This window comes from Cheilinus undulatus, linkage group 1 (assembly GCF_018320785.1).
Source record: "Cheilinus undulatus linkage group 1, ASM1832078v1, whole genome shotgun sequence".
NCBI classification, from domain to species: domain Eukaryota; kingdom Metazoa; phylum Chordata; class Actinopteri; order Labriformes; family Labridae; genus Cheilinus; species Cheilinus undulatus.
Genome location: NC_054865.1, coordinates 4,195,948 through 4,222,182, shown reverse-complemented (window position 1 = coordinate 4,222,182; position 26,235 = coordinate 4,195,948). Strand labels below are relative to the sequence as shown.

At 40.5% G+C, this 26,235-nt stretch overlaps 1 protein-coding gene across 1 annotated transcript in view; it reads right to left on the bottom strand.

The window, feature by feature from the left end:
* Positions 1-3,733: 3,733 nt before the first annotated feature.
* The window catches only part of plekho2 (pleckstrin homology domain containing, family O member 2), a 68,304-nt gene continuing 45,802 nt past the window's right edge, over positions 3,734-26,235 (bottom strand). The window contains exons 4-7 of the mRNA XM_041788387.1: positions 12,076-12,180; positions 11,840-11,938; positions 9,697-10,005; positions 3,734-6,307 (exon numbers count right to left, since the gene is read on the bottom strand). Coding sequence (XP_041644321.1) covers positions 5,030-6,307; positions 9,697-10,005; positions 11,840-11,938; positions 12,076-12,180 — 1,791 coding nt within the window. The 3' untranslated portion in view covers positions 3,734-5,029. The remainder of the gene's footprint in view (positions 6,308-9,696; positions 10,006-11,839; positions 11,939-12,075; positions 12,181-26,235) is intronic.

Sequence of the window (26,235 nt, the reverse complement as noted above, 5' to 3'; positions counted from 1 at the left end):
TTTAGCACTAAATTTAAGTTCAACCTGTCTCAAAGGTGAACAAAAATCATCTTCCTCTCAGCAAAGTTTCAAAACTGTGAAATGCAGATTTCAATCCCAAAGCTATGACTTTTGTCATACAGTAAAGAGGAACATCACTCATGAGAAAATTAAAACGATAAGACAATATAAAGACACAAAAGAACACACAGTTTCCCTTTGTTTATTTGGACCATAAAAATTTAATCAGGGTACAAAATTACATCTAATGTTAAAAATGTCTTTGATACTCTACAGGCCATAATGTGTTTTCAATAGTCTGAAAATACTTAAATTTAACAAAGCACTGAAGTAAAACAGAAGAACCCTTCATGAGTTCATGCTTCATCTCTCAGTGAACATAATTAACATGAGCAATGACCATAAGTGTGTTAGTGAGAGCTTTATGTGCTATTTAGTCCAGAATATCAGCAATAACATCGTATTATTAATAACAATAAAACTGCAGTTTTTTAATACTCTTATTTTATTCACATAATTAGACTGAAAGGATTACTCTTAGAAAACTCCTGAGCTATGCTGGTACATCTCCCTCAACATAAACAGCAACAGCTGAGATAAAGTACAGAAGCCCTGAGAGGACATACATCCATACATTCTTATTTTACTCTTCTGAAAGCCAGGGCCTTTCAGGTGTTTTCTCAGGATCTGGACTTTTACCTTGTTACCTCAGGAGAATTATGCTGGTTTCCTGTGATTATAGACTAATTCAACTTGTTTTCTCACGATTTAAAAATGAACTTATAGGAAAAGTGTTGTTCTCCCAAAACAAGGATATAAATAACAAACAAAATGTACTTATTATATCCCAGGCATATTCACAGGGAAAAAAAGATATTTGCTCTGTTTTTTTGAGGTAAATTTTTCATACACCTTTTATAGGTACACAGAAATCCCAGCTGAGGCAAGGCCCCGTCCACATGGAGATGAGTTCAGGAGTATGCGCAAAAGCTTATCGTCAAATCGGCGTTTCATCCACATGGAAACAGGGTTTTGGGTGACTGTAAATGTTACTTTCTTAAAATGGGTCCCAGAGTGCACAAATCTGTAAATGACTACCATTTCGTCTCCGTGTGGACGGCCAACCGCATCTTTCTTGAAACTATTACGTCACACATAGCATAGCTCTCTTAAGTTGCCTGTGCGGGTCTGGCCAAACAACAATGGCGGGTAACAGGATTGTGTTCGTGCTGCAGAAGCTACTGAGCTTGTTATGGCTTTTACAGCAAAATCTGATGCTCCTTTACCACCACCGCGAAACACATACACCATATGTTCCTAAATCCAACACAGACAACAACCAGAAGGGCAACTAGAAAAAAGTTTGTGTCAGTTTTCTGTGGTCTCCTCTCTTTTGGTGCATTTCTGTGGCAGCAATACAGCGCCACATACAGGCTTGGCATATGCACTACAGTGTTTTCAGTCAATTTCAGTGGTCCTGTGCTTACATGGTTATTTTCTGAAACAATCCCGTCTTCACAGAAAACTTTTTCAAAACGAAACGGCAATATATCATTTTGGTCTCCGTTTGGACAGGGCCTAAAACTCTTGTAGGAATTCAGCTGCTGCTATTCACGGCCATCATTCAACAGCCTCTTTCAAGAGTATTTCCTATTAATTCAATGAGAAATAAAACTGGATTATACTTTTCAGTCAGGTCATGTTTGCCCTCTTTAACGACCTGCAAGAGAGCCTTTTCTGCGAGTTTGAGGTGACTAATTAATGGGAAAGATTAAATCTCAGATAAACAGAGAAAAAAATGACAGTGTGAATGCAGTATATTTCTGCATGTTATCACAGTAAAATAAAATGTGTAGATGCATGTCCTCAGGGGGCTTCCGTAATAAACATACAAAAAATGTACAATAAAATTCCCTTATACAATCTGCCAGCAAAAAAGACATGTAACTGGAACAGAACAAGCTTCTTCAATCCACAAACTAGACTATTAAAAGGTTTTTTTTTTCATAATTTGCTGTTAATACATTTTTGCATTCTCTCATTGCATATAATGACAGCATTGCTTGTTCATATTATTATCAATTCTTGATTTTTTTTCAAGTAAATTTCCTTGAAAATGCTAGATGCATGAGCAGAAATTAGGCTTTACGTTAAGCTGCAGAGAAAGTAGAAGGAGAAATAATTGCACATAGTTAATAATGAGCAAACAGTTAAATGTGCTGCACAACCATCAACAATAAGAGACTTCTGTCATCATTGCTGAGTCCATTCACAGACCGCTCACTAAACCCTGTCCCCTTTATGCCATTTCTAGCATTAATCTGGCCTGCTTCAATGACAATCAGTCAGCTAGGCTAACCTTAGCTTCACAATTAGACTAAAATGCTGTCCTGAATCATAGAGCAGTATTTTCTTTAAAAACCAGAAGGATAAAGGCTGAACGCTGATTTTATGCAGAGAAAGTCTCCGGTGATGTAAAGTGAGGAGTAGAAAAAGCCATGTAACACTGCGGGGCTTTCTTCTCTATCTGTGCTGAGAAAGTCAATCTAAAAATATAGCAAACAGTGACATCTGCTGGCCTTCAGAGGTGCATGTACAGGCTGAGTCACAACCACACACTGCTCATTTTAGAACATTCTGTCTCACATGCATGCTGATACTTTTCTCCAGAAATGCTGCGTTACTATTTTACTACTATTGTCTTCCATTAAAAACCTTCATATATCCCTTTATGGTCTCATGTGGTTAAACTGAATGATGTAAAGTCATGCCATAACTTTTACACTATGATGCTGTCACAGACTGATATGCATAAGAACACTGATACTCTTATTAAACTGGCATTAAGTAGAAATATCTCATACTCCATCCATCAGTCTAGTCTCTATTCCACTCCCTCCTTTAGATCAACAGAGGCTAGAGCTGATCCAAGCTGCTTTTCTAAAATAAATGGATATATTTCTCTGTGATTTCCCCTAATGTGCAACAGGGAAATAAGATTCTTGTGCTCTACTGAAAGAAGAAGCACTTGGTGAAGAAATCCCAAAGTTGTTAGTAAAACTCCCTCGCAAGTCAACCTTGCAGACCCATGGGCCGCAAAAAGCCATCAGGGTTGTGAGGTGGTAATCAGCTTTTGCAGGTGTTTCAATCAGTTAGTCCCACGGCCCCTCTGGAGAGTTGAACAGTGATCTTAACAGCCATCATGCCAGCAGACAATCATTGTCTTACTCCCTCTACCACTCTACCACTAATCAAACAGCACTGCCACCTTCAGCAGAGTCGTCCCAATGAAAGGCAAGAGATGCGTTATGGAATTTGTGTGATTTTTGTGTTAAGTTGCATTGGGTTCCTCTTCCGTTCCCATGGTCGATCGGTACCGTACAAAGATATTTCTACAAATCATTTATGATACCCAGACAGCTTTCATTCGTATAAAAGTACTGACTCGGCACTGGTATCAGAAAAAGACCCAAACAATACCCAAAGCTGACTGACTACTCATTTCTAAATTTCAAGAACAAATGAAAAACAAAGTCATTGATGTCTATCAGTCTGGAAAGGGTTACAAAGACATTTCTAAGACTTTGGAACTCCAGCAAACCACGGTCAGAGCCATTATCCACAAATGGAAAAAACTTGGAACAACAGTGAACCTTCCCAGGAGTGCCGGCCTGTCAAAATGACTCCAAGACCGCATGGACAACTCATCCAGGAGGTCCCAAAAGAACCCAGAACAACATCTAAAGACCTGCAGGCCTCACTTGTGTCAGTTAAGGTCAGAGGTCACGATTCAACAGTAAAAAAGAGACTGGGCAAAAATGGCATCGTCATAAGGCTTGTCTCACATTTGACTAGAAACATCCTGAGGATTCGGTTTGACCTTTTGGAAGGTGTGCATCCCATATCATCTGGAGTAAAACTGACACAGTATTACCTCAGAAGAACATCAGACCACGGTAGAATGATGGGTTGCCTTGCTGTTTCAGGACCTGGACTACCTGCCGTAATTGATGGGGCCATGAATGTTGCTCTTTACCAGAAAATTCTGGAGAATATCTGGCCATCAGTTCATGACCTCGAGGTCAAGCACACTTGAGTGCCAGCAAGTCAACTGAAGGTTTTAGAGTCGCCTGGTCGATTAAGGCAATTCATGCTCGAAAACCTTTCAGTGTGGCTGAATGAGAACAATTCTGCAAAGAAGAGTGGGCCAAAATTCCTCCACAGTGACATGCAAGACTCACTGACATTTAAAAACTGACTCCTGTATTTACTCTGGTTATCTTTGTCTGATTTAAAAATTGTGTTTGATGATCAAGACGGGGCAAATACTTTTCCACAGCACTATGAATGTAAAACCCTCATATTAATGAACTATAAAGGTTTAGTCGACCACAACACTGCACCACTAGCATTTGTGATACAGCCGGAGGCAGCAGCCAGTGACTCCATGAGAAGTCAGGAGCAATCCAAGATGACAGATATCTCCTTCAGTGTCTGTTTTCAAGGCAAGAAAACAGATATTTTCTACAGTATGTGTTATTGCTTCAAATACTTAGCAGGTGGTTGTGTTTAAGTTCAGCTGTCTGGTGATAATTAGAGTTTTGGTGTTTCATGGGTAACATTAACACACTGTCTCCCTCTTTCTCTCTCTCTCTCTCTCTCTCTCTCTCTATGTTGCTCAGTCACCGTGATCACTTATGCATGCATGGGATGTAAAAGATAATGGTCTTCTATATGCACTGGAATGGTTCCTGTACACTCGAATGGTTCTGTGCTTGCACTATTGCTAGTAATTGCTCACTGTAGCAGAAAGACACAGTTCAATCAGCCTATTAGCTCTGGTGGTTCTGGATTAGAAACAGACTAAAGATGGAGTCTTTTTAAATCAAATATCAAAGCCTCATACAAACGTTAGAGTATGCAGAGATTCTGAACTTCCAGGGTTGCTGTGAATAATCATAAATGATCACTGTGGAGGAGAAAGGTTTAGTGAATGGTCATTTCCTGGACGATCTGCTACAAATGTCTTTCACCAGCTCTTCCTGAAGCTTGAGTTCTTGGCTGGTGTGAGTTTCTTGGCCTCTCTGAGGACATGGTCAGCCTTCTTCAGCTTCTCCATGGCCTTGGTGAGAAGATCTTCCGACCTCAACTCCTTGTCGCCTCCCCCGTCAGACACTTTGCTCAGGAGCTCCTGCGTCTTCTCCATCTCCAGAGCCACCTCGGCCTCCAGTTTGATGACATCATCTCCAGGTGTGGCTTTACTTCCTGCTCCAGCTGTGGTCTGCTGTCCGACTGAAGAGTCAGACAGCAGATTCCCAAAAGAGGCTGATCGTGCCTTGGCTGAGGGTTTGAGAGGAGGAGTGGGCACTGAGCGTCGAAAGGGAAATGCCTTTGATTGAACCAGAGGCTTGGACGCCACCTGTGGGTGCCTCAGGCTAACAGACACCTGAATGTCGTCCTCGCTGGCGTCTAGCACATCCAGGCCAGCGTTACTTCCTCTCAGTGCAGCTGTGGAAGCCGCCAGCGTGTCTTCACTCCCAGAGGCTTCGCTGTCATCGTCTGAGTGCTGACCGCTGTCCACAGACTTCTCCTCCGCCTTCTTTTTCTTCTCTCCAGGAAAGTGAGCGAGCAGTGGACTCAGGCCGAGGCTGTCAGTGACCGGGTCGTTCAGAGAGACAACCACTGTGGGGACTCCACTCTTGGGTGGTTCCTCTTCTGTCTGAGGAGAGTTTGCTGAGGTATCTCTTGCATCATGCAGCGGTGCATTGAGGTTTTCATCATCATTAGGCGGAGGGGATTTTTCAGGCTTTTTCTTGGGGACAAGCGGAGGAGTCGGGCTCTGTCCGACTGGCTCTGTAGATGTTTTTGGCTCATGGTCAGCTTCTTCTGTGTCTTCTTCAGAAACACGTTCTGCAGTGGGACTCTCAGGATCCTCATCTTCTTTATAAATCGATGGCTCGGCCTCAGCTGTTCCTTCTTCTTCGCTTTCCTCAGCCTTCTCCTCACTCTCATCAGTGGAGCCTTGAACCTCTGAGCCCACCTCCTTAGCAGGACAGGAGGGTTTCTTCTCTTTGGATGGAGGGGTGGGAGGGTGGGAGTCTGGCCTGGACTCTGAGGCCTCAGTGAGGTTGCTCGTGGAGCTGTTGGTGCTGGGTTTGTTGGGAGGGGTTGGCGGTGGGCCAGTCTTTTTCCTGGCATCTGGACTCTTCTCGGGAATCTTCTCAGCTTTTTCCTCCTGCGAAGCTTCTTCTTTAGGGGAAACACTCGGTTTGACCTCTTTAGAAGGAGGCATGGGTGGCTTTAGGACCTAAAAAACATGAAATCATATTTTATGGACTGTGTTTATTGAAGGATATACCTAAGTGGGCTGAACAATGGCTGCAGAAAGAAACATTACTCTGTATTTTCTACAGTAATAATTGTGATGTAAAAACAAAAGAGAAAGTTATTAAATAGATGCACATACTTTCTGTAGGCATAAACACAGGTGAAAACTCAAATCTTAAAATTATAATTGTGTAATTTTGGAATTTTAGTTTTTGCTTTTTTTAGGTTTGTACAAATGAGATAAAAATGTGATGTGTGATAGATTTTCAATACTGTGATGATGATATAAAGAGTGATAAAGAAAGTGATATTAAAGCATCCATATTAGCCTTAACTATGGCTATTTAAAACATGTTTCTCCTGAATTAGGGAGACCAGATGTCCCAGTTTGACCAGTCTGCAAGCCCCATGTCAGCGTAGTGCTGGGCAATAATCCATTATCGATCCGATCACAATTCTCTATTCTAATGATTATGAAAACAAGATAGCTGTGATTTAACAATTATTGGGACTTACAACATGCTTGTTTTATGGGTTTTATCATTTGTAGAAAATGTTCAACTCTTGTTTTTTGTATTTTAAAGAAGAGTATCTCTCCTATACTTAAAAAAAATTGTTAATTTATTTTTGTTTATCCATGAGAATCATCTTTTTTTTTAATTAGAAAATGTATATTTTACTTTCATTTATTGCATGTTTTTCAAAGTGCCCTTAATGTTAAAGTTCAATAAATGCATGTGATGAAGATCTTGTAAACTCCAGTAATCATTGTGTTTACCAATTGTGACTTCAATTTCAATTAAAATATTTGTAATTGTCCTTTTACTAAAATTGAGAAGCCTTATTTTGGAGTTGGGACCACATTCGAGTGTATCACTCAGTGGTGTCAGCTAAATGGGATTTCATGTTGTAAAGGAAGACAGCAATGTAGATGAACTTGAGTTTATCACTTTAAAAAAGTACCAGGCGATGAATAATGATGTTTTCTGTACACAAGTCCTTTTTCCCTCACCCTCAGTGGAAATGCAAACATACAAGGCCATATGGACGCTGCAGAGAGGGGTCTGGGGATGCTGGAGCTACCCCCAGGATAGCCAAAGCAATAGTCAACGCTCGTCAAGAAGAAATGAAATTTCTTGAATGAAAATTAATTAAATCGGTGAATCGTGGAGGTGATCAAATCTAGACATCCTAAAAGTAGTATCATTGGAACCAAGGTTATAATAGTGTTGAATTTTTCATTTGTTTTTATTCTTATTTTGTTTTTACTTTATTTTAGTTCAGATTTGATAAGTGTTTACAGCTGGTTTGTTGGTTTAGTTTAGTTCCTATTATGCACAGATGCTCCGTTATAGTTTGGTTTTTATCAGTGTTAGTTTTAGGGGTTTTTTCAATCATATTGGATACTAATCAGGGCAGCATGGCAGCGCAGGGGTTAGCGCTGTTGACTCCTAACAAGAAGGCCCCTGGTTCGCTGCCCGGTCAGGGCCTTTCTGTGCAGAGTTTGCATGTTCTCCCTGTACATGCATGGGTTCTCTCTGGGCACTCTGGCTTCCTCTCACCACAAAAGACATGCTCGTTAGGTTGACTGATCACTCTAAATTGGCCGTAGGTGTGAGTGTGAGAGTGCCTGGTGGTCTGTCTTTACATGTCAGCCCTGCAACTGACCGGCGAACAGCCCAGGGTGTTCCCCATCTCGCCCAATGCCAGCTGGGATAGACTCCAGCCCCCAATTCGATGAGCGGTATAGAAAATGGATAGATGGATACTTGTCTGAGGTAAGAGCCAGTGCTCATTTTGACAGCTATTTTTAATTTTAGGCTGAATCCCAATCCTCCCCTTTACCCTTAGTCTCAAAATGTGATTTCCCGCTAAATGAGAGGGCTGTCCCAATTCTCCCGAGAGTTGAGCTGAGGGGTGAGATTGAGGGCTTTATCTATATAATGTTATTCTATGGATTATTTGCCTTTTTTGTAGCATAACATTTACTTTTATTTTTATGATTGTAAGCCGGTAACCATGCCGTCTTGTTTTTCTTCTTCCTCTGAATCGACAGACTATGCAGTTTTGGCACATTACTGCCCTCTACAGTCTGAGTCTAGCCAGTGTAGCCATCAAAGATATGTTTTTGGCTAGTCTTAGTCCAGTTTTTCTCATGGGAAAAAAGCGATGGACATTTTTGGTCATAGTTTCAGTTGGCAAAATTAACACTGGTGAGACCCAAAAGGGTCAGAGAAAGTAAAATATTTTATTATTTAATTATCTAAATATATTTTAAAACAGACTACTCTTTCCTCTTCATTTTATTCATTCAAATTTGATTTTTGAACACCACTCAAGACCTTAAATGTGAGAATGATCATATCAGAGACTTAGGCCGGCCACACACTAGACAATTTCTTAATCTGAAACGATTTTAAAACCGTGAAAGACCACAGACTTCAGGACAATTGCCAAAGATTTTTCATTTTTATTACTCTGAACGCACACACTAGACAACTCAGCCAGATTATCAGATCACTGGAGACCACACACCTGCCGACCTGCCTACGATCTCGCGTGATCACAGGACTTCAGACAAAATAAAAAACACGGATGTCTGTTGATACCGTCTTGCTGTCTCTCCCCAACAGGCTCTCCTGGCATGCGTTACAGGTGCAGCAAAAATCATAAAACACGGGAAAGACTCGAAATCCTGGCTGGAATTAAGGTACAGTTTTTTTATGTTTGTGAGCGGTGAAAGTACGCATGATCCGTCTGGTAAGTACACAATAAATTTGTAGTTTTTGTTTTGGTAAAGCCTTGTTTTTATTTTGTTTTCAGTTATTTAAAATGACTATTACATTTTAGTTTTGATTATTTTATTAGTTTAAGATAGCTATAATAAGCTTGGTGGGAATTGACTTAGACGATTAAACACTGAGAGAACACATAGAGAACAAATTTCTTGTATTACACCACAGAAATCTTTGTTTTGTGTTTCCTGGACTTATATAATCACATTTTGTAAATGCTGAGACACTGTTCAGACTGTTCAGAGGGGCTCCTCCTGTTTGGAGGTTTAAAAATATTGTCACTCTATGATGAATTGAAAATAAATTATTTCTACCACTAATTAATCTGAGGGTGGCTTATAACAGGCCTGAGTTTACTGTATGCCTGAAAATGGTGCGAGAGTGTTAAATGTACACATGAAGAATGAGGAAGTAATGCTTGTTTACACAAAAACCCTTCTGTTTTATTGTGATGAAGTCTGACTTTTCATCATCGTAGTTCCTAGTGAGATAAAGATGAAATTGTGATTTTTTTGTGCAGCCGTTATATGTAGAAGTTCAGCATTGTATGAAAGGGTCAAAAAGCATAACTCACCTTTTTCTCTGAGCCATCCTCCTTCTCAGGCTTGTCCTCTGTTGGTGAACTGGGTTTGGCCTCTTTGATGGGGGGCATAGGTGGTTTGATGATCTTCTTCTCTGAACTGACCTGTGGCTCGGTCTGAGTCTCTTCTTCAGGAGTTTGCTCTGACTCTTTAAATGCAGTGTCACCATCATTAGATGAGGGCGTTGGCGTTTTATCTTTTTCAGTGCCATCAACACTGAGGTGATGGGTCCCATTAGGCATTATAGCATTCTCAAGATCAAGATCCAGTCGCAGGATACCATCAGAGGACACACCAGCAACCTACACAGAAAAACAATCACAATGAGATATGCAGTAAAAGATGATAAAAACTCAGTCTCAAATAGGAGTTTCTATCACATCCAAACATTTCTGGTGCTAAACTGTGACGTTAGCAGTTTGTTAATGTGCAGTTTTTAAGATTTTGTTTGGGGCTTCCATGCCTTTATTGACTAGACAGTGGATCAAGTCCAAATCAGAGATGAGAGAGTAGGGAGTGACATGCAGGAAAGAGGCCACAGACCAAAACTGGCATCAGCATATACAGTATGGGGCACAACTAAACTTCCAAGCAACCTGCACACTCACAGGGACAGTCAGGTGGATGGATGTATAATGGATTCATTGATGCATGGATGGATGGATGCATGACTGGATGGACGGATGTATAGATGGATCCATGGATGGGTGGATGGTTGTATGCATGGATGGATGCATGGATGGTTGGATGCATAGATGGATGCATGGATGGAGGGATGGATGAATGGGTGCATGGATGAATGGATGGATGCATTGATGGATGGATGGTGAATGGATGAATGGATGCATGGATGGATGGATGGATGGATGTATAGATGGATCCATGGATGGATGGATGGTTGTATGCATGGATGGATGGATGGATGGATGTATAGATGGATGGATGGATGGATAGATGGATGCATGGATGGAGCAATGGATGGATGGATGAATGGATGGATGGATCGATGCATGGATGGATGGATGGATGCATGGATGAATGGATAGATGCATAGATGGATGCATGGATGGAGCAATGGATGGATGGATGAATGGATGGATGGATGGATGGATGCATGGATGGATGGATGGATGCATGGATGAATGGATGGATGCATTGATGGATGGATGGTGCATGGATGGATGGATGGATGCATGGATGAATGGATGGATGCATTGATGGATGGATGGTGCATGGATGGATGGATGTATAGATGGATCCATGGAAGAATGGATGGTTGTATGCATGGATGGATGCATGGATGGTTGGATGCATAGATGGATGGATGGATGGATGGATGGACAGATGGATGGATGGATGCATTGATGGATGCATCGTTGGATGGATGGATGGACAGATGGATGCATTGATGGATGCATCGATGGATGGATGGACAGATGGATGGATGGTTGCATGGATGGAGCAATGGATGGATGGATGAATGGATGGATGGATGGATGCATGGATGAATGGATGGATGCATTGATGGATGAATGGTGCATAGATGGATGGATGCATGGATGGATGGATGTATAGATGGATCCATGGAAGAATGGATGGTTGTATGCATGGATGGATGCATGGATGGTTGGTTGCATAGATGGATGGATGGATGGACAGATGGATGGATGGATGTATGATGGATGCATCGATGCATAGATGGATGATGGCTGCATAGATGGATGGTTGTATGCATGGACTGAGGGATAAGCTAATAAGGACATCTGACTCTGCTGAACTATGCTGCTAGTTGGTTTTTTTTTTTTTACCTCTCGAACAGCTTTAATGGTAAAGATTCACCAGTAATGAGGCTTTAATGGTAAAGATTCACCAGTAATGAGGCTTTAATGGTAAAGATTCACCAGTAATGAGGCTTTAATGGTAAAGATTCACCAGTATGAGGTTTTTCTAAATACTTCTTTTGGTGTGAAATTCCTGGTATGTCAACATTTCTCTCACATTTGACTATAAAAACAGATCAGAGTTTGTCCAACCAGTCATTGTTTTGCCCTGTGGAAATCCTTTAGATTCAGCAGGTAGATCTACCAGAAACAAACATTGAATTATGAAATGTAATCCTGTCTGCACCATGCCAACCTCTTTCATGTGTATCCTGGTTGGTGGCCGTCTGTTACGGTTTCCTTTGGGTCTTGTTCTTGTGACATGCTCTAGATTACAGCTCTCATCAATCTTCACCTGTGAATTATAATAAATTATTATAAGTTCAATTCAGTGATCTTTGGTAGTTTGGCAAATGTGAAAACCTAGAGTGAAATAGTTCACTGAAATTATAAACACTCTGGGTTCTGAGTGAAAATTACATGGACGTTTACCTCATCAAAGATTTTGTTCTTTGCTCGGTTGATGCCATCGCTCAGTGCTTTAATCCAAGCCTCCTTCTCTTCCGCAGTCTGAGCTTGAAACTTCAAATCATGGACCTGTTGGAAAAATAAATGACAGTTAAATGTACAGAATGTACAGAACCCTACTCTGCCTTCATATAACCTGACTACACTGATACACAATCCTCCCTCTGTGAGTGTGCCCCCAGCTTATTCTGAGGTTTCAGCTCCAGCAGAGCAGGCAGACCCTCCAACTTCCCCTGTCCCTTCAGAAGACCCTGAGCCACGATTTGAACTGTCCTTCCCCTTGGCTTCCCCGCTCAGTTCAAACTCAGATTTCCCTGATGTTTATACTTCAGACAAACTCAACTTCAACTAAAAGCCTTCACTTTAGGAAGTACACATACATGTTGAAGGTCATTTTTGAGACATGAAATGTCAAAGGAAACTGGCATATTAAAATAGGTCAGCTTTGTTTGATTAATATTAGTGCCTTTATATATATGTACACTATATCATGCAAAGAAATGCACTCGAATTTTACATTTTACCCGTTAATAAGTGGGATGATTTGCTTTTCCTGTTTTATAGAATACTCAAACTTACTAACCTGACACCAGATAGACTGCTCCACATATCCATGGCATGGAATATATCTCACATCCATCTGGGCAACTGCCACTGAAAGTGGGAAGGGCAGAACCTTTCTGAAATTTCACTAGCTGCAACCAGGCCTGATTGCTTATCAGACCTGCAAAATCCAGAAATCCCTCAAATAGAACCTGTCTGACAAAGTGAAGTAGGCTAAAAGATCTCCAACACATCATGGAACCATCTAGAGAAATTCAAGTACAGATGAGAAACAAAGTCACTGACATCTATCAGTTTGGAGAGGGTTACAAACAATTCATAAGGCTTGGGGACTCCAGCCAACCATGGTGACAGCCATTATCCACAAATGTAAAAAAACTTGGCACAGTGGTAAATCTTCCCAGGAGTGGCCAGCCTACCAAAACGACTCCAGGAGCATGTCAACAACTCATCCTGGAGGTCATCAGTAGTTTTTCACAGCTCTGGACATGTAGGCTAATTGCACCACCAGCAGCTATTGTACATACAGCCTCCCACGTGAAACAACCACAAACTTACGCCAAAGACAATCATATTTACCTCATTTGCACATCACACTGATCAACTACAGTATCTTAAATGATCTTATCTCCCTGCCAACATCCTTCCTTTTTTTTATTCTCTGATCATGTCTAGTCAGCATCCTTGCACCCCTTACAGCCACACTATAAATGCACACAGACTCGTGTATACTAGAACATACCTAATCCTAGTCTTAATTCTTTATGCTTTTCAGTTTAGTTATTTTTCATATTTAATGTTTCATTCCTGTACACTGAGAGCAAAGCTAACCACAGTCAAGTTCACTGTAAGCATACTTTGCCAAAAAAACTGATTCTGATCTTTTTTGCCAAGAAATCTTATCAGTGAAGATCTTTGGTCTTCTTGTGGCACAGAATCTGGCCAATCCAACAACTTTGCAGAGCATCAGGCCCACCCCTATAACACAGAACTCTCCTCTCCTAACTAACAGACCAACTGGGCCTGTCTAGGCTAAGTAGAGACCAGGTCAACCTCTGTGGCTCCCTTCTTGACTGTATTCACTGAAAACAGCCAGCATATAGTTTATAGTGAACCAAGGGAGCAGTGTTAATTTTGCCGACTTAAACTATGACTAAAACTTTTCATCCACAGCCTTTTTTCCATGACATAAACTAGACTAAGACTAAGAAAAACAGATCCCTGATGACAAAAACTGACAAACATAAGTTTCGTTTTTGTCAAGATGACTAAAACTAGACTAAAATGTAATGCAGTTTTTGTCAGAAATTCAAAATCCATGATATTTCTCCACTGTGGGTAAATCTGACAAAAAACACATTGCAGCTGTAGCTTTTCTGCCTCCCAGCAGCAGAAAGCAGGGATCCCAGGTTTAGCAGAGAGCATAGAACATACTACCATGACTTGGTATCAGATTTAGGCAAGAGAGTAAATGCTTGGACTAAAAGTAAAGACTAAAATGCAAGGACTTTTTATGGACTAAAACTAAAAAGCGTAGAAATGACTAAAATGTGACTAAAACTACAATGCATTTCATTTAAGGACTAAAACTAAGACAAAAATCAAAAATAGCTGCCAAAATGAACACTGCCAGGGACTAATCTTATCACAATAACAACAGCAATCAGACTGTTCAATTACACAGTTGTATGAAGGTCTGCAATTGTATGATGGTGTATGGTGAGGGTCTGCTGGGAACGTCTGGCAGAGTCCCCTGTCAGAAGGCGCTTCAACTCTCACCTCCGACAGAGCTTCAACCACGTTCCGGGGAGGCGGGGGACATTGAGTCTGAGTGGGCTGTGTTCCGTGCCTCTATTGTCGAGGCGGCTGATAGGTGCTGCAGCCGTAAAGTTGATCGGTGCCTGTCGTGGCGGCAACCCGCTGGTGGACACCGGAGGTGAGGGATGCCGTCAACCTTAAGAAGGAGTCTTATCGGGACTCCAGAGGCAGCTGACAGGTACCGACAGGCCAAGCGGTTTGCGGCTTCAGAGGTTGCCAAGGCAAAAACTCGGACGTGGGTGGAGTTTGGAGAGGCCATGGTGAATGACTTCCGTACGGCTTCAAGAAGATTCTGGACCACCATCCGGCGCCTCAGGAGGGGGAAGCAGTGTGTTGTCAACACCTTGTACGGTGGAGATGGCGCGCTGTTGACCTCGACTCGGGACGTTGTGAGTCGGTGGAAGGAATACTTCGAAGACCTCATCAATCCCATCGACACGGCTTCCGTTGAGGAAGCAGAGTCTGGGGACGCGGATGTGGGCTCTTCTATCTCTGGAGCTGAGGTCGCCGAGGTGGTCAAAAAGCTCCTCGGTGGCAGGGCCCCAGGGGTGGATGAGATCCGCCCTGAGTTCTTGAGACTCTGAATATTGTAGGACTGTCGTGGCTGACACGCCTTTGCAACATCGCGTGGACATCAGGGACAGTGCCCTTGGACTGACAAACTGGGGTGGTGGTTCCCCTCTTTAAGAAGGGGGATCGGAGGGTGTGTTCCAATTATAGAGGGATCACACTCCTCAGCCTCCCCGGTAAAATGTCTATTAGGGGGTCCTGGAGAGGAGGGTCCTTCGGATAGTCGATCCTCAGATTCAGGAGGAGCAATGTGGTTTTCGTCCTGGCCGTGGAACAGTGGACCAACTCTACACTCTCGGTAGGGTCCTAGAGGGTGTATGAGAGTTTGCCCAACCAGTCTACATGTGTTTTGTTGATCTGGAGAAGGCATTCAACCGTGTCCCACAAGGAATCCTGTGGAGGGTGCTCTGGGAGTATGGAGTGCTGTACTGTCTCTGACAGTACAGTCTCTACCCATTATATTTTGTTATTGTTTTGACTGAGAGCCCCCTGGTGACAGAATTTACATGCTGTTTGTAAGAAAAAATGTTTACGTCTTCTAAAGCGTTTGCCTTATTCAAATAAAATGTTGTTTTTTTTTTTGTTGGTTTGTTTTTTTTGGGGTTTTTTTTTTTTTTACTATTTCTGAAGCTACAGCACGTACCATTTATCTGTTTGCTGTCAGATTAAGCTTTGAGGTTGTTTGATAAATCCTTATTTTACTGATCTTCTGACTGCCACACGCTCTTCGTCCCCAAACATGACTCATCTGAGGATCGTTTGTGATAAAGTCTGCACACTATAGAAAAGCATGTGACTGGTTGTGATGCACACTGACACTGCTGAGCGGCTTTAAGGAGAACTTTGCCTGTCTGGTCTCATTGAGCCGTGCAGAGCCGAGCTGAAGAGGGTTACCCCGGAGAAACGGACAATCAGCCAAGAAGCTCCTCACATCCTTTACAGAGCCGCTCACTTTATTCACCCTGAATTACCACAATGGATTACAAACCACCAACAGATTCAGGAACTCAGAGTCCGGCACACAGCAGATTGTTTCAAATGTTGCATGAAAATGATTGTTCTAGGAAGTGAAGTGGCAGCATTTTATCATTTCCCTTTTTCTACTTCCTTTTATTGAGAAAAAAAATAAACAAAACAAGGACAATACATACGACAACACTCGGTGTGCATCAGCAGCTATATGAGGGCTGCAGACAGAAATATTTACTCAATCACAGAAACATGAGAAAAGATTTAGGAGTGAGAAGCAGTTTAAAAGCTCAACATTTCTTTAATTTTACTAACTGGATGCTGCTGATGATTTTAGTGATGTTTACAATTCTCTGTCTCCTGTTAAACTGAATGTATTTACAAGAAAACTGAACAGAAAGTGCAGAAATCTGTCCTTTCAGTGTCTTTAATGCTGGGAATTAGAAAGTGTGCAGACCAGGACAGAAGCGTTTCATCAGTATCGTAGACATGGAGCAGAGAAAGCCCCTTAAATACAGGAAGTGAATTTCTATCACACAAAAACATACACATAATATTTCAGAAGATACTCAGTACCAAAAAAAAAAAAAAGGAAAAATTGACTTTCTGTATCTGAGGGTCTTTCTCTTTGTTTCTGACTCTGGTGAAGTCTCAGTGCTGGAACAGGTCCTGGTCTGTTTGCTGCCATTACTCAGAATTTAAGGACATTTTTGTGCACGGATGTTTAGTTTCTTGTTGCTGCCTTTGTTTGGAGTTTGCTTCTTTTCATGTTTTGCATATTCATCCATGTCTTTAGTAGCTGAGATTTCTGCATCCGTCTTTATGTGTTGTGTTTATTCCAAGCAGGGTTAAAGTTCCAGCCTCTCTCTGCACATTCTTAATGAGCTGCACAGACATAAAAACATCAGACTGAAGGAGCCTGAGCTCAGCCAACAAACCAAACTGCTGTTTACATTCAGTGTCAACAAAAACTTTCTTTTTCTGGTGTTCACTTAATTTTAATCTTCCATACTTTTGTTGGGCTGACCCTGATAAACTCTTCGTTTACCTGGAACTTAAAGTGAAACATCATGACACCACTTCTATCCACTGTCTGCATGAGACAAACCAGGGGCCCATTGCACAAAAGTAGGACTCAGACATCCAGGATAAATGACTGAGCTGGGTTCAACAAATCCAGAACAAGAGTGTCCAGGCTTAATTGGTTGCACAAAGACCAAGCCAGGATGAGCAGACATGGATTCATCAAGCCAGGTGAAACCAATCCTGGATTAGTGCGTACATGCGGCTTCCTCAACTAGACCCCGCCATCGATCACAGATTCACCAATTCACCATGACAACGAGAACGGCGTACTTTTCCCCGTTGGAGGCAGAAATCCTCATGGAGGTTTACGAGGAGGTAAAGGACCAAATAAAAAAGAAACACCGCCACAGTTATAAAACAACGAGAGAAAGCAGCAGTTACAGAAGCAACAACTAAGCACACTGTAAGGCCGACCAGCTAGAGGTTGTTCAAAAAAATCAATTGTTTTAAAGTAAATATCCAAAAAAGCTATTTTAGCTCTATTTTTCTGAGTTGCTGAACACATTTTAAGTTTTAGCTAAACAATACTCGGCCATTGTAATTATTTTTTGTCCCAGAATGCCTTTGGGCATTAGACACATTCACACCATGAGTGAGGACACTAACTCAGTGACAGTGGATATAACTTCTGCCTGTAGGGAATACAGAAGATTCACGGTGAACAGTAAACTGAAGGTGATAATATAATACGTCATCATTCAAAGTGCACTTTTCACTAATTGTGGTTTGAAGTCACATGACTATATTAGGAGGCAGTAATATTCAAGATTAATGTATGTGATAGAAAAAAGGGATGATTGTCGTTGATGTAGAATACACAGCTTTATGAAAACTATCCAACATAAACCTACGAGAAATTATTACTCAAAAAAATTCTACCACCTAAAAACTTTGAGTATATTTACTCAATTTAATTTGTTAAAACTAATAACTCAATTCATGTGGACATAATTGAAACTATAAGCTGGATTTACTCATTTTTGACAGTTTGTGTAATATTTTTGGGATATTTTTGTAATATTTTTTCAATGATTCATTTAGTAAAGCACAGTAATTTTTTAGAGTGTATGTATGCATTTATTTCGGTCTGCAGACATGTGGGGTGTATTATATACAGACCTTTGAATGTGTATTGATTCTTATGTTCTATAATATGCTTTGATTCTGTGCTTTCTATCTTGTAGAGTCACTGTGACTTCAGTTTTGAAAGGAGCTGATGGTTTACTTGCTTTGATTTATTCTTATTCAATAAAGTGACTTATGTTACTCTTTGATGTGTATTTATTATTATATGGCTATATATAGTCTGTGGGAAACTGTAAATTATCTAATGATTGCAAAATTATCTAAAATAATCATTCATCTAAATTTATTTAAATTTAATATCACAAATGTTTAGATAATGACAGTGGGTCTAGTTGAATGTGATAACATTGTGTAGTGGGCAGTGGAATAACTATTGGTTTCAATTTACGGTGACTGCTGACTGAGATAAGGGATGAGATTAAATAGATCCTGTAACTTAGCCTGGTCTGGAGCAGGCTAGCTCCACAGAATAAATCTCCATGGTGACTTATGCCATAACATATCCCGCTTTCCACTATCCCACTTTTATGCAACCGGATCACAGAGAAGTTGAGCCAGGATAACCAAGATATCCCGGCTCAATCCCTTATCCTAGTTTTGTGCAACGGGCCCCTGCTCCTGAAATCTTGAAATCAATGTCCTTTATTTTCTCTGTCTCTATCATCAACAATCCATTGGAGAAAGCTCTTACAGCAAGTCCCTTACACCAGGGGTTCTTAAACTTTTCAGGCCCCGCCCCCAAAACAAAGGAACCAGAGACCAGGGACCCCCACCGTACCTTAAGGTGGTCGAACACAGCCATGAACATTCAAGATCAGTCATGTGCAGACAAGGCTGTCCATTAGGGGGGAGAGGGGAGACATTTCTGGGGCCTAGCCAGACTGGGGTCCCATGGAGGTCAGCAAAATCATGGTCCATGGTAAAGTTAAGCTGCGATAACCACATTTTATTTTTTATCTGAAAGGTAACCACTCTTATAAAAGCAACAAATACATTTTCTTATGATTTTTTTCTGTGGTTTATAGCCTTCTTAAAGGGAGAACTCCATTAAACTGGCAAACATTGGCATTAAAAAAAGCGAAATGTGGTTAAAATGGGCAAACATGGGTGGAAAAAGTGGTAATAAGGGATGAAAGTGGCAATAATGGGTCAACAGAGGTAGCAATAGGTAAAAACTGGCCAGAATTGGTTTAGAAGTGGAAAAAATGGCCAGAAATAATGGTGGGGAGGGTTTAAAAGTGACAAAAATGGCTTAAAACATGGGCAGAAAAGGAGGTGAAACTGTATTAAAAAGTGGCAGAAATGGGTTCAAAGTAGCAAAATTTGGTGGGGAGAAGTGATGAAAACAGATTAAAATCACTAGCACCAATGCTACTGATAAAACATTCAAAGCATTGATATCATTAAATCACAGCGGGGGAGGGTCTGTTCTCTGGGCTTATCAGGGGCAAGGCCAAATCTGTGTGCAGACTTATTTAATGGATTTTTTTAAACAATACTTTGATTTCAGCATAGTTCTCATCAAATTACCATGTTTTTATTTTACATTAAACTAATTATATGAAGATATTTTTGAAAGATTTGTGAAAATAAACAATTTAAATTAATTTCTAAAATATTCTTAGCTTTTTTAAGGATCTGTGACCCCCCTCTCAGTGTCCTACGAACCCCAAAATCTTCTTTGGAGAATGTGAAGTTATTTTGAAATCAGTATTGTAAGAACTATATTAAAAAAAATCAATAAATACAAAACTTCAGGTTTTTGTATTTTTTATGTTTCTCAATATTTGTATACTGAGCTAAGAAATACACACTTCTAAACTATCATAATTTTCTGCATCATCTTTGATACAGCAAGTACACTCATGCAGTGTGAATTTCATCGACTAAAACTCTGACTAAAAATGTTCGGCGACAGCCTTTTTTCCATGACAAAAACTAGACTAAAACTAACAAAAGTGGATCTGTGATAACTAGAACTAGACTAAAATGTAATGTAATTTTTGTCAGACATTTAAAATCCATGATATTTCTCCACTGTGGGTAAAACTGTCAAAAAGCAATACAGTTGTATCTATTCTGCCTCTCAGCTGTAGAAAGCAGGGACCACAGGTTTGACAGAGTGCAGTGAACACACTACCATGACTTGGTATCAGATTTAGGCAAGAGAATAAATGCTTGAACTAAAAGTAAAGACTAAAATGTAAGGACTTTTTATGCACTACAACTAGACTAAAATGTTTTTGAGTTTTTGTGGACTAAAACTAGACTAAAACTAAAAGCACAGAAATGACTAAAATGTGACTAGAACTAAAATGCATTTCATTTAAAGATGAAAACAAAGACTAAAATTAAAAATAGCTGCCAAAATGAACACTGGCCTGCAGGTCTTTAGATGTTGTTCAGGGCTCTTTTGTGACCTCTTGGATGAGTCTGGCCACTCCTGAGAAGGTTCACCACTGTTCCAAGTTTTCTCCATTTGTGGATAATGTCTCTCAACTAAGACTAAAATTAAAAATAGCTGCCAAAATTAACACTGGACTCATGATACTGATTTTGGATTATGCCCTAACTGAAAACACACTATTGTCCAGTCTAATCACAATAAATGAGCATTTGGAAGGCAGCAGCATTTTTGGATCCTGTTCACATTTGACTTCTTTGTTTTAACTGTCATCAGTGGATGATGATTGGACGTGTTCCTGAGTCCATGCAGTGATTCACAGAATTTTTATTGCGGTGGCCCCTGAGGGCCCCTAGATCACCAGCATCCAGTGTTGACTGTAGCCTTATCCCTCGCTCACAGAGATTTCTCCTCAACCCTTGACAGGATGTAGTAAACAGATAACATTGCAAAGCAGATGGATACGCCCATTTCCGTGTTTCTCACTGGCTACTCCATCTTGCAAAGCTCCCATGTGAACTGTTTGGGCCTAGTTAGAAAGTGACAGGACCAATCAGTGATGAGGGGCAGTACTTTCAGGCGCAGCCGAGTCGTGATGAAAGCAAGTAGCGACAAGAGTCCGGTGCAATTATGGCGGAAGAGCTTAGCGTGGATGCTGCTAAAGCGCCAGTTTTATCAGAACTTGACAACATTTCTTCGTTAAAAGAACAACAGAGAACAGCAGTGAGTTGTTTTCTTTTCAAAAGAGACAAAAGTCATGTACTGACATGTCCACAGTCGCCATGGTTCGCATTATTTCTTGGTAGCTGCGCACGCGCACCTCGGTCGTGGCTATGTCATGTGTTTTGTTGCTCTGATTGGGACAGACAGAACATCCAATCACACTCAAGTTTTTTTTCAAAGCCTCTGCCCTTTCCCAAACGCTTAGTATTGAAGGTTTTCCAGATGGATGTGTGAAACAAATCCATCTGGCATGCCAGGTTAGCAAACAGATGGATGTGTCGTTGACTGTTGAGGAACACAATTTTACATGGGGAACATTTTTCTGAAATTGTGCCATGATTTTTAGAAAAGTTTTTTACAGATTGGTAAACCTCTGCCCATCTTTACTTCTGAGGCTCTGCCTCTCTTAAATGCTCCTTTTATACCCAGTTATGTTACTGATCTGCTGTCAGTCAACCTTATAAGCTGCTAGATGCTCCTCCAACTGTTTTTCATTGCTACCAATCACTTCCAAAATAAGCTTAAATTCTTCATGAAATAGTTAAATGTATCAGTTTCTATCTCTGATTTGTTGTTTTTGTTTTATTGTGATTAAAATGAGTTTATGAGATTTGACAATGTATTGTTATTTACACTTTACACTGTGTTCCAACTTTTTTGGAAATGTGGTTGTTTATATATCAAAATTTATATTATAAACATATTTGAAGGATCATTTCTATTGATTAGAAAGCGTGATGTAACTGTTAACTCTTTGCAGCCATGCTTTTGTGTGTAGACCGTCTGCCTCCAGAACAGCAGCGATCGGTGTAAGATCTCTGAGGCAGTAACATGCTGGAGTTGTTCTGAGTGAAAAAACATATTGACACGCCCACTGTGGCATTATGTGAGATCTCCGTTGAAAAAGGGAAACAGTGCCCAACACACAAGTGTCTCTCAGACTACAAACAGAGAGCAGTGAAACGGATTCTGCTTCGAATCTGTAACATAAGCCGAGAGTCAAACTCCAGCCAGTCCCCATCATGGAGGGTTGTAGCTTCAGAAACATCTGTGCATGAGTCACTCTGCAGTCCTGTCACACAGACGGAGGAGAACATGACACAAGGGAGCGCCACTGCTCCTGACAATGTGTTTGTACCTGTCTCTGACTCCCTAGCTCTGCACACTTTCTTAACCTAACGGGTCTGTTTGAAAGCATACCCATGAGTTTGATTTTGTTTCAAAGCAGTCAAAGCTTTAAAAAAAACAGTAATAAAGATAAAATAAAGTTAGCTTATTAAGTTAGCCTGTTCAAGTTTGCATCTGACACAGAGACACTTCAGCATCTGGCCACCTTGTAAGTGTAAACTCGGTGCTCATCCTTCTTTTATTCTGTTGAGCTTCCATCAACTCCAATATGTAAAATACATAGTTACCTATCAGGAGAGTTCAGCCTGGTTAACTAATCATGCATTATAAGAAATAAATGATGGCTTTAAAGGCATTAATTTCTTCAGCAGACTGCAGCTATCTCTATTCAGAGAACCAGTCTTAAAAAAGCCTCCTGCTGTCAGTCTCTTATTGACTATGATGAAATACAGTCACACTGAAATACACAGAGTATTTTCAGCAGGCTGTATCTTTCAGCATCAGGCTGTGGGCTGCTGTCACTTCCTCATTGGGGCTAGTTGAGATGTTTGCCTACCAGCTCTAACAAACTGAACAGATACTTTTTTAAGGTCTGCTTTTTTGCTACTGGGCTGTCTAATTTTGATTCTGTTGCTACTTTAGCACAAGTGCACTCGCTGCACAATGAAATAAATGAAGACCAGTGCGTGAGGATAATCAAACTTTTCAAACTTTATTCCACCAAATATCCTAATTATCTAACACACATGCAGCTAAAAGACTGAGGGTTTGACCTGCAGTCAGGTGTTGAAGTGTCCTTAGGCAACACACTGAAACATTAATGGCTGCCACTGCTGCAACAGTGTTGTTTAAAGGTGTATGAAGGGGATTAAATAATACTGATGACCTCTCACCTCACAGCATCAGTGTGTGAACGTGTTTACAGTAAATGGACTTGAGCTTGTAGAGTGAATCTCTGGACATCTTGACCACTTGAAGCGCTTTAATACTGCAGGTCACATTTATCTAATCACACAGAGAAGAGAAGGCTGCTGATGTAGAGTGGCCCTAAGTATGAATGAATCCCATTCATTCACACGACACTGACACCACAGTGGTAGCAAAATGGTGTTAAGGGTGTTATACAAGGACACATCAATGAGTGACTGTAGGAGCTGGAGATCCACAGACAAACCCGAAACTTTCTCCTTGAGAGACAATGGACTCTGTCTACTGGGCCACCTTTACCCTGTGTGGTCTACATGGGCGATTTTACCATGAAGCAAAGGTAGGCAATTGCTTGTGGCCTCATAGCATAGTTACATGCATGCATTAAATATGGAGTGTACATCATAAATTATTTCAATCGTTAAGATGAGCATTTAGAAGGAAAATAAGGAACCCAAAGTGAATAAATGAGTTTGACACCTAGAAATTCTCTTAGGAGGACCCGCGACCAGGGAGACTAGAGGAAAAGTTCAGTTACTTTCACATTCACCGAAGTAAAAGTAAAAATACTGGTCCATAAATCTACTCAGCAAAAGTACAAAGTCTTTAGTTTAATGTTTACTCAAAGTACTGAGTAGTTATTTTTCTGTGGCCAAAGGGGGTTAAAGCAAAATCTGACATTCCCTTCATATGAAAAAAACAAGATAATATACATCTCCAACCACAATGTTTGATATAAGGTTTCTAATTTTTAAAAACTGCAGTGGACCACAAATTTTGGATGGTATGTTCATAGAGACTTTGGTTGATTTTTTAGTCTTGCTGATGATTCTCAAGGTATTCTGGGGGTTTTCTAATTACACTAGGTTTATTATGCACGTCTGGAAAATCTTTAATGGGCCATGTAGCCGTATTTATAATAATAATAAAAACAACAATAATAAGAAGAAGAAAAATTAGAGGTACTGAGGTACTTTAAAAGGAACCCTGCATGATCAGACCAGTTCATCTTGTTGGATAGGTTTTTGTATCTCTTTTGTGTATACTGATCTAAAAATTTTCTAGATATCTGCATTTTAAGTAAATTTGAGTTTATAAACTCACCATGACACCGTCATGCTTTGGTCAGCACTGGCGGTGTGACCTCACAGTTCCGCAGCACTCCTCACAGTTCCTCTGCAGTAACCCCTGTTTCAGACTAGCAGCCAGTATTAGGGCTGCATCTCAGAGACGCAGCACACCTCACGCACTGAGAATTTTCAAATTTGAGGTCTCTTCTATTTTGTATTTGAACCATGTCCATCTAGACAGGAAAATGATAAATACAGAGCCATATTTACCTTCTTGTAGCAAATATTTACATCCACATCTTCAAAATATGTTTGAAATCTGTTTTTTGATGAACCAGATAAAGGCCACGAGCTAAAATGTGTCTGTTTAATAAAGTTGTTCCCCAAACGTCTACTCTTTATGAAGCTTTGAGTGAGAAGTTTCCGCACGGTTCAGGTAAAGGTAAACACAGTACGAAAGCACTTCCAGTTTGTGCTTTTCAAAGAAAAAGTCCACTTTAGCATTTCTTTTGAGAAACTCCCTTCGTGTGTACATTATGCTTTTATTTTGAAAAGCTCCCGACACGCTTCCACTGTACACTGAATCCAGTCACATGTAGGGAGTTTTATTGAGGGAAAAATGTAGGAGGAATGACAGAGCTTTGACAGCAGTGAGACAAAACCAACATGCAGCAAATTTGTGTCTGGTATGAAAGCTGTTATGGCAGCAACAGCTGCAAGCAGAAAAACCATCTGAAACAGAAGTTACTGCATAGGAACAGAGAGGAGGGCTGGAACTGTAGTAATATACAGTAGTTGATTTCTATAGGCAGCACCTCTCCCTGAGACATGTTAGACGACTGACTACTAAGACTGAGCTGCATCGTTCCTCCTATAAGTGGTGAACAGCGAGTGCTGCGCGTTCATATTTGGGTAAATCCTGCAGTTATGACACTTTGTTTAATGAAAATAAATTACTGTAAGAAGATTTATCTTCACTAGGGGTTAGATGCAAAAACACCTAGAATTCAAAAGTATTTGACAAATGCCAGTGAGTTTCATTCTGCTCTTCTCCTAAAGCCTCCATGTCCTTAAAACCACCGCTGGTGCTGTGAAAAGGCTTTGAGAGGTCGATGCCTAGAAGAGTGCTGTAAAGCTCACGTCTATTCATCAGGGAGAGTTAGGAATCATACATTCTTGTTTAGAAGATTTCCAGGAATCCCCTAGATCTAAGAAAGTCTACGAGTAATTCAGTTTTTATTGAATTATAATGAATTTGAAACTTTTGGATCTTTGTTTTGATTTCCTGGTCTGTACACAGCGCTGTCTTCAGCCTCGTTTCCAGCAGAGACAGATGTTTTCAATAGAAATTTGCACTGAGGCCATTAGTGAGAGAACTATGAAATAATCATCCTGTTGGTTTAACCAGAGGACAAAGAGAAGAGTTATAGTGGTACAGTAAATACAGCAGAAAACATTCAGATGCTTTTAAATCAGGGAGTTTTAGGACACATAATTTATGCTTTGGTACAGATTTAATAATGCTGATATTAGAATGAATAACAAAGAAATAAAAGCAGAAGTCTGGAAAAAATCTAATATTAGAAAACTTTTCTGCTGTCAGCTTCTTTTAAAAGACAAATTTTTTTTCTTTCTTCTTCTTTCACTTGTGGAAACTGTTAAAGTAGCAGAAGAATGGTTAGCCTGTAAATGTATTATTTCATTATGTGTTAGCATCAAGCTAAGAAGCAAAGATGACCACCCTGGAGAAATATACAATCAGGTGTCTATGACTGCAGT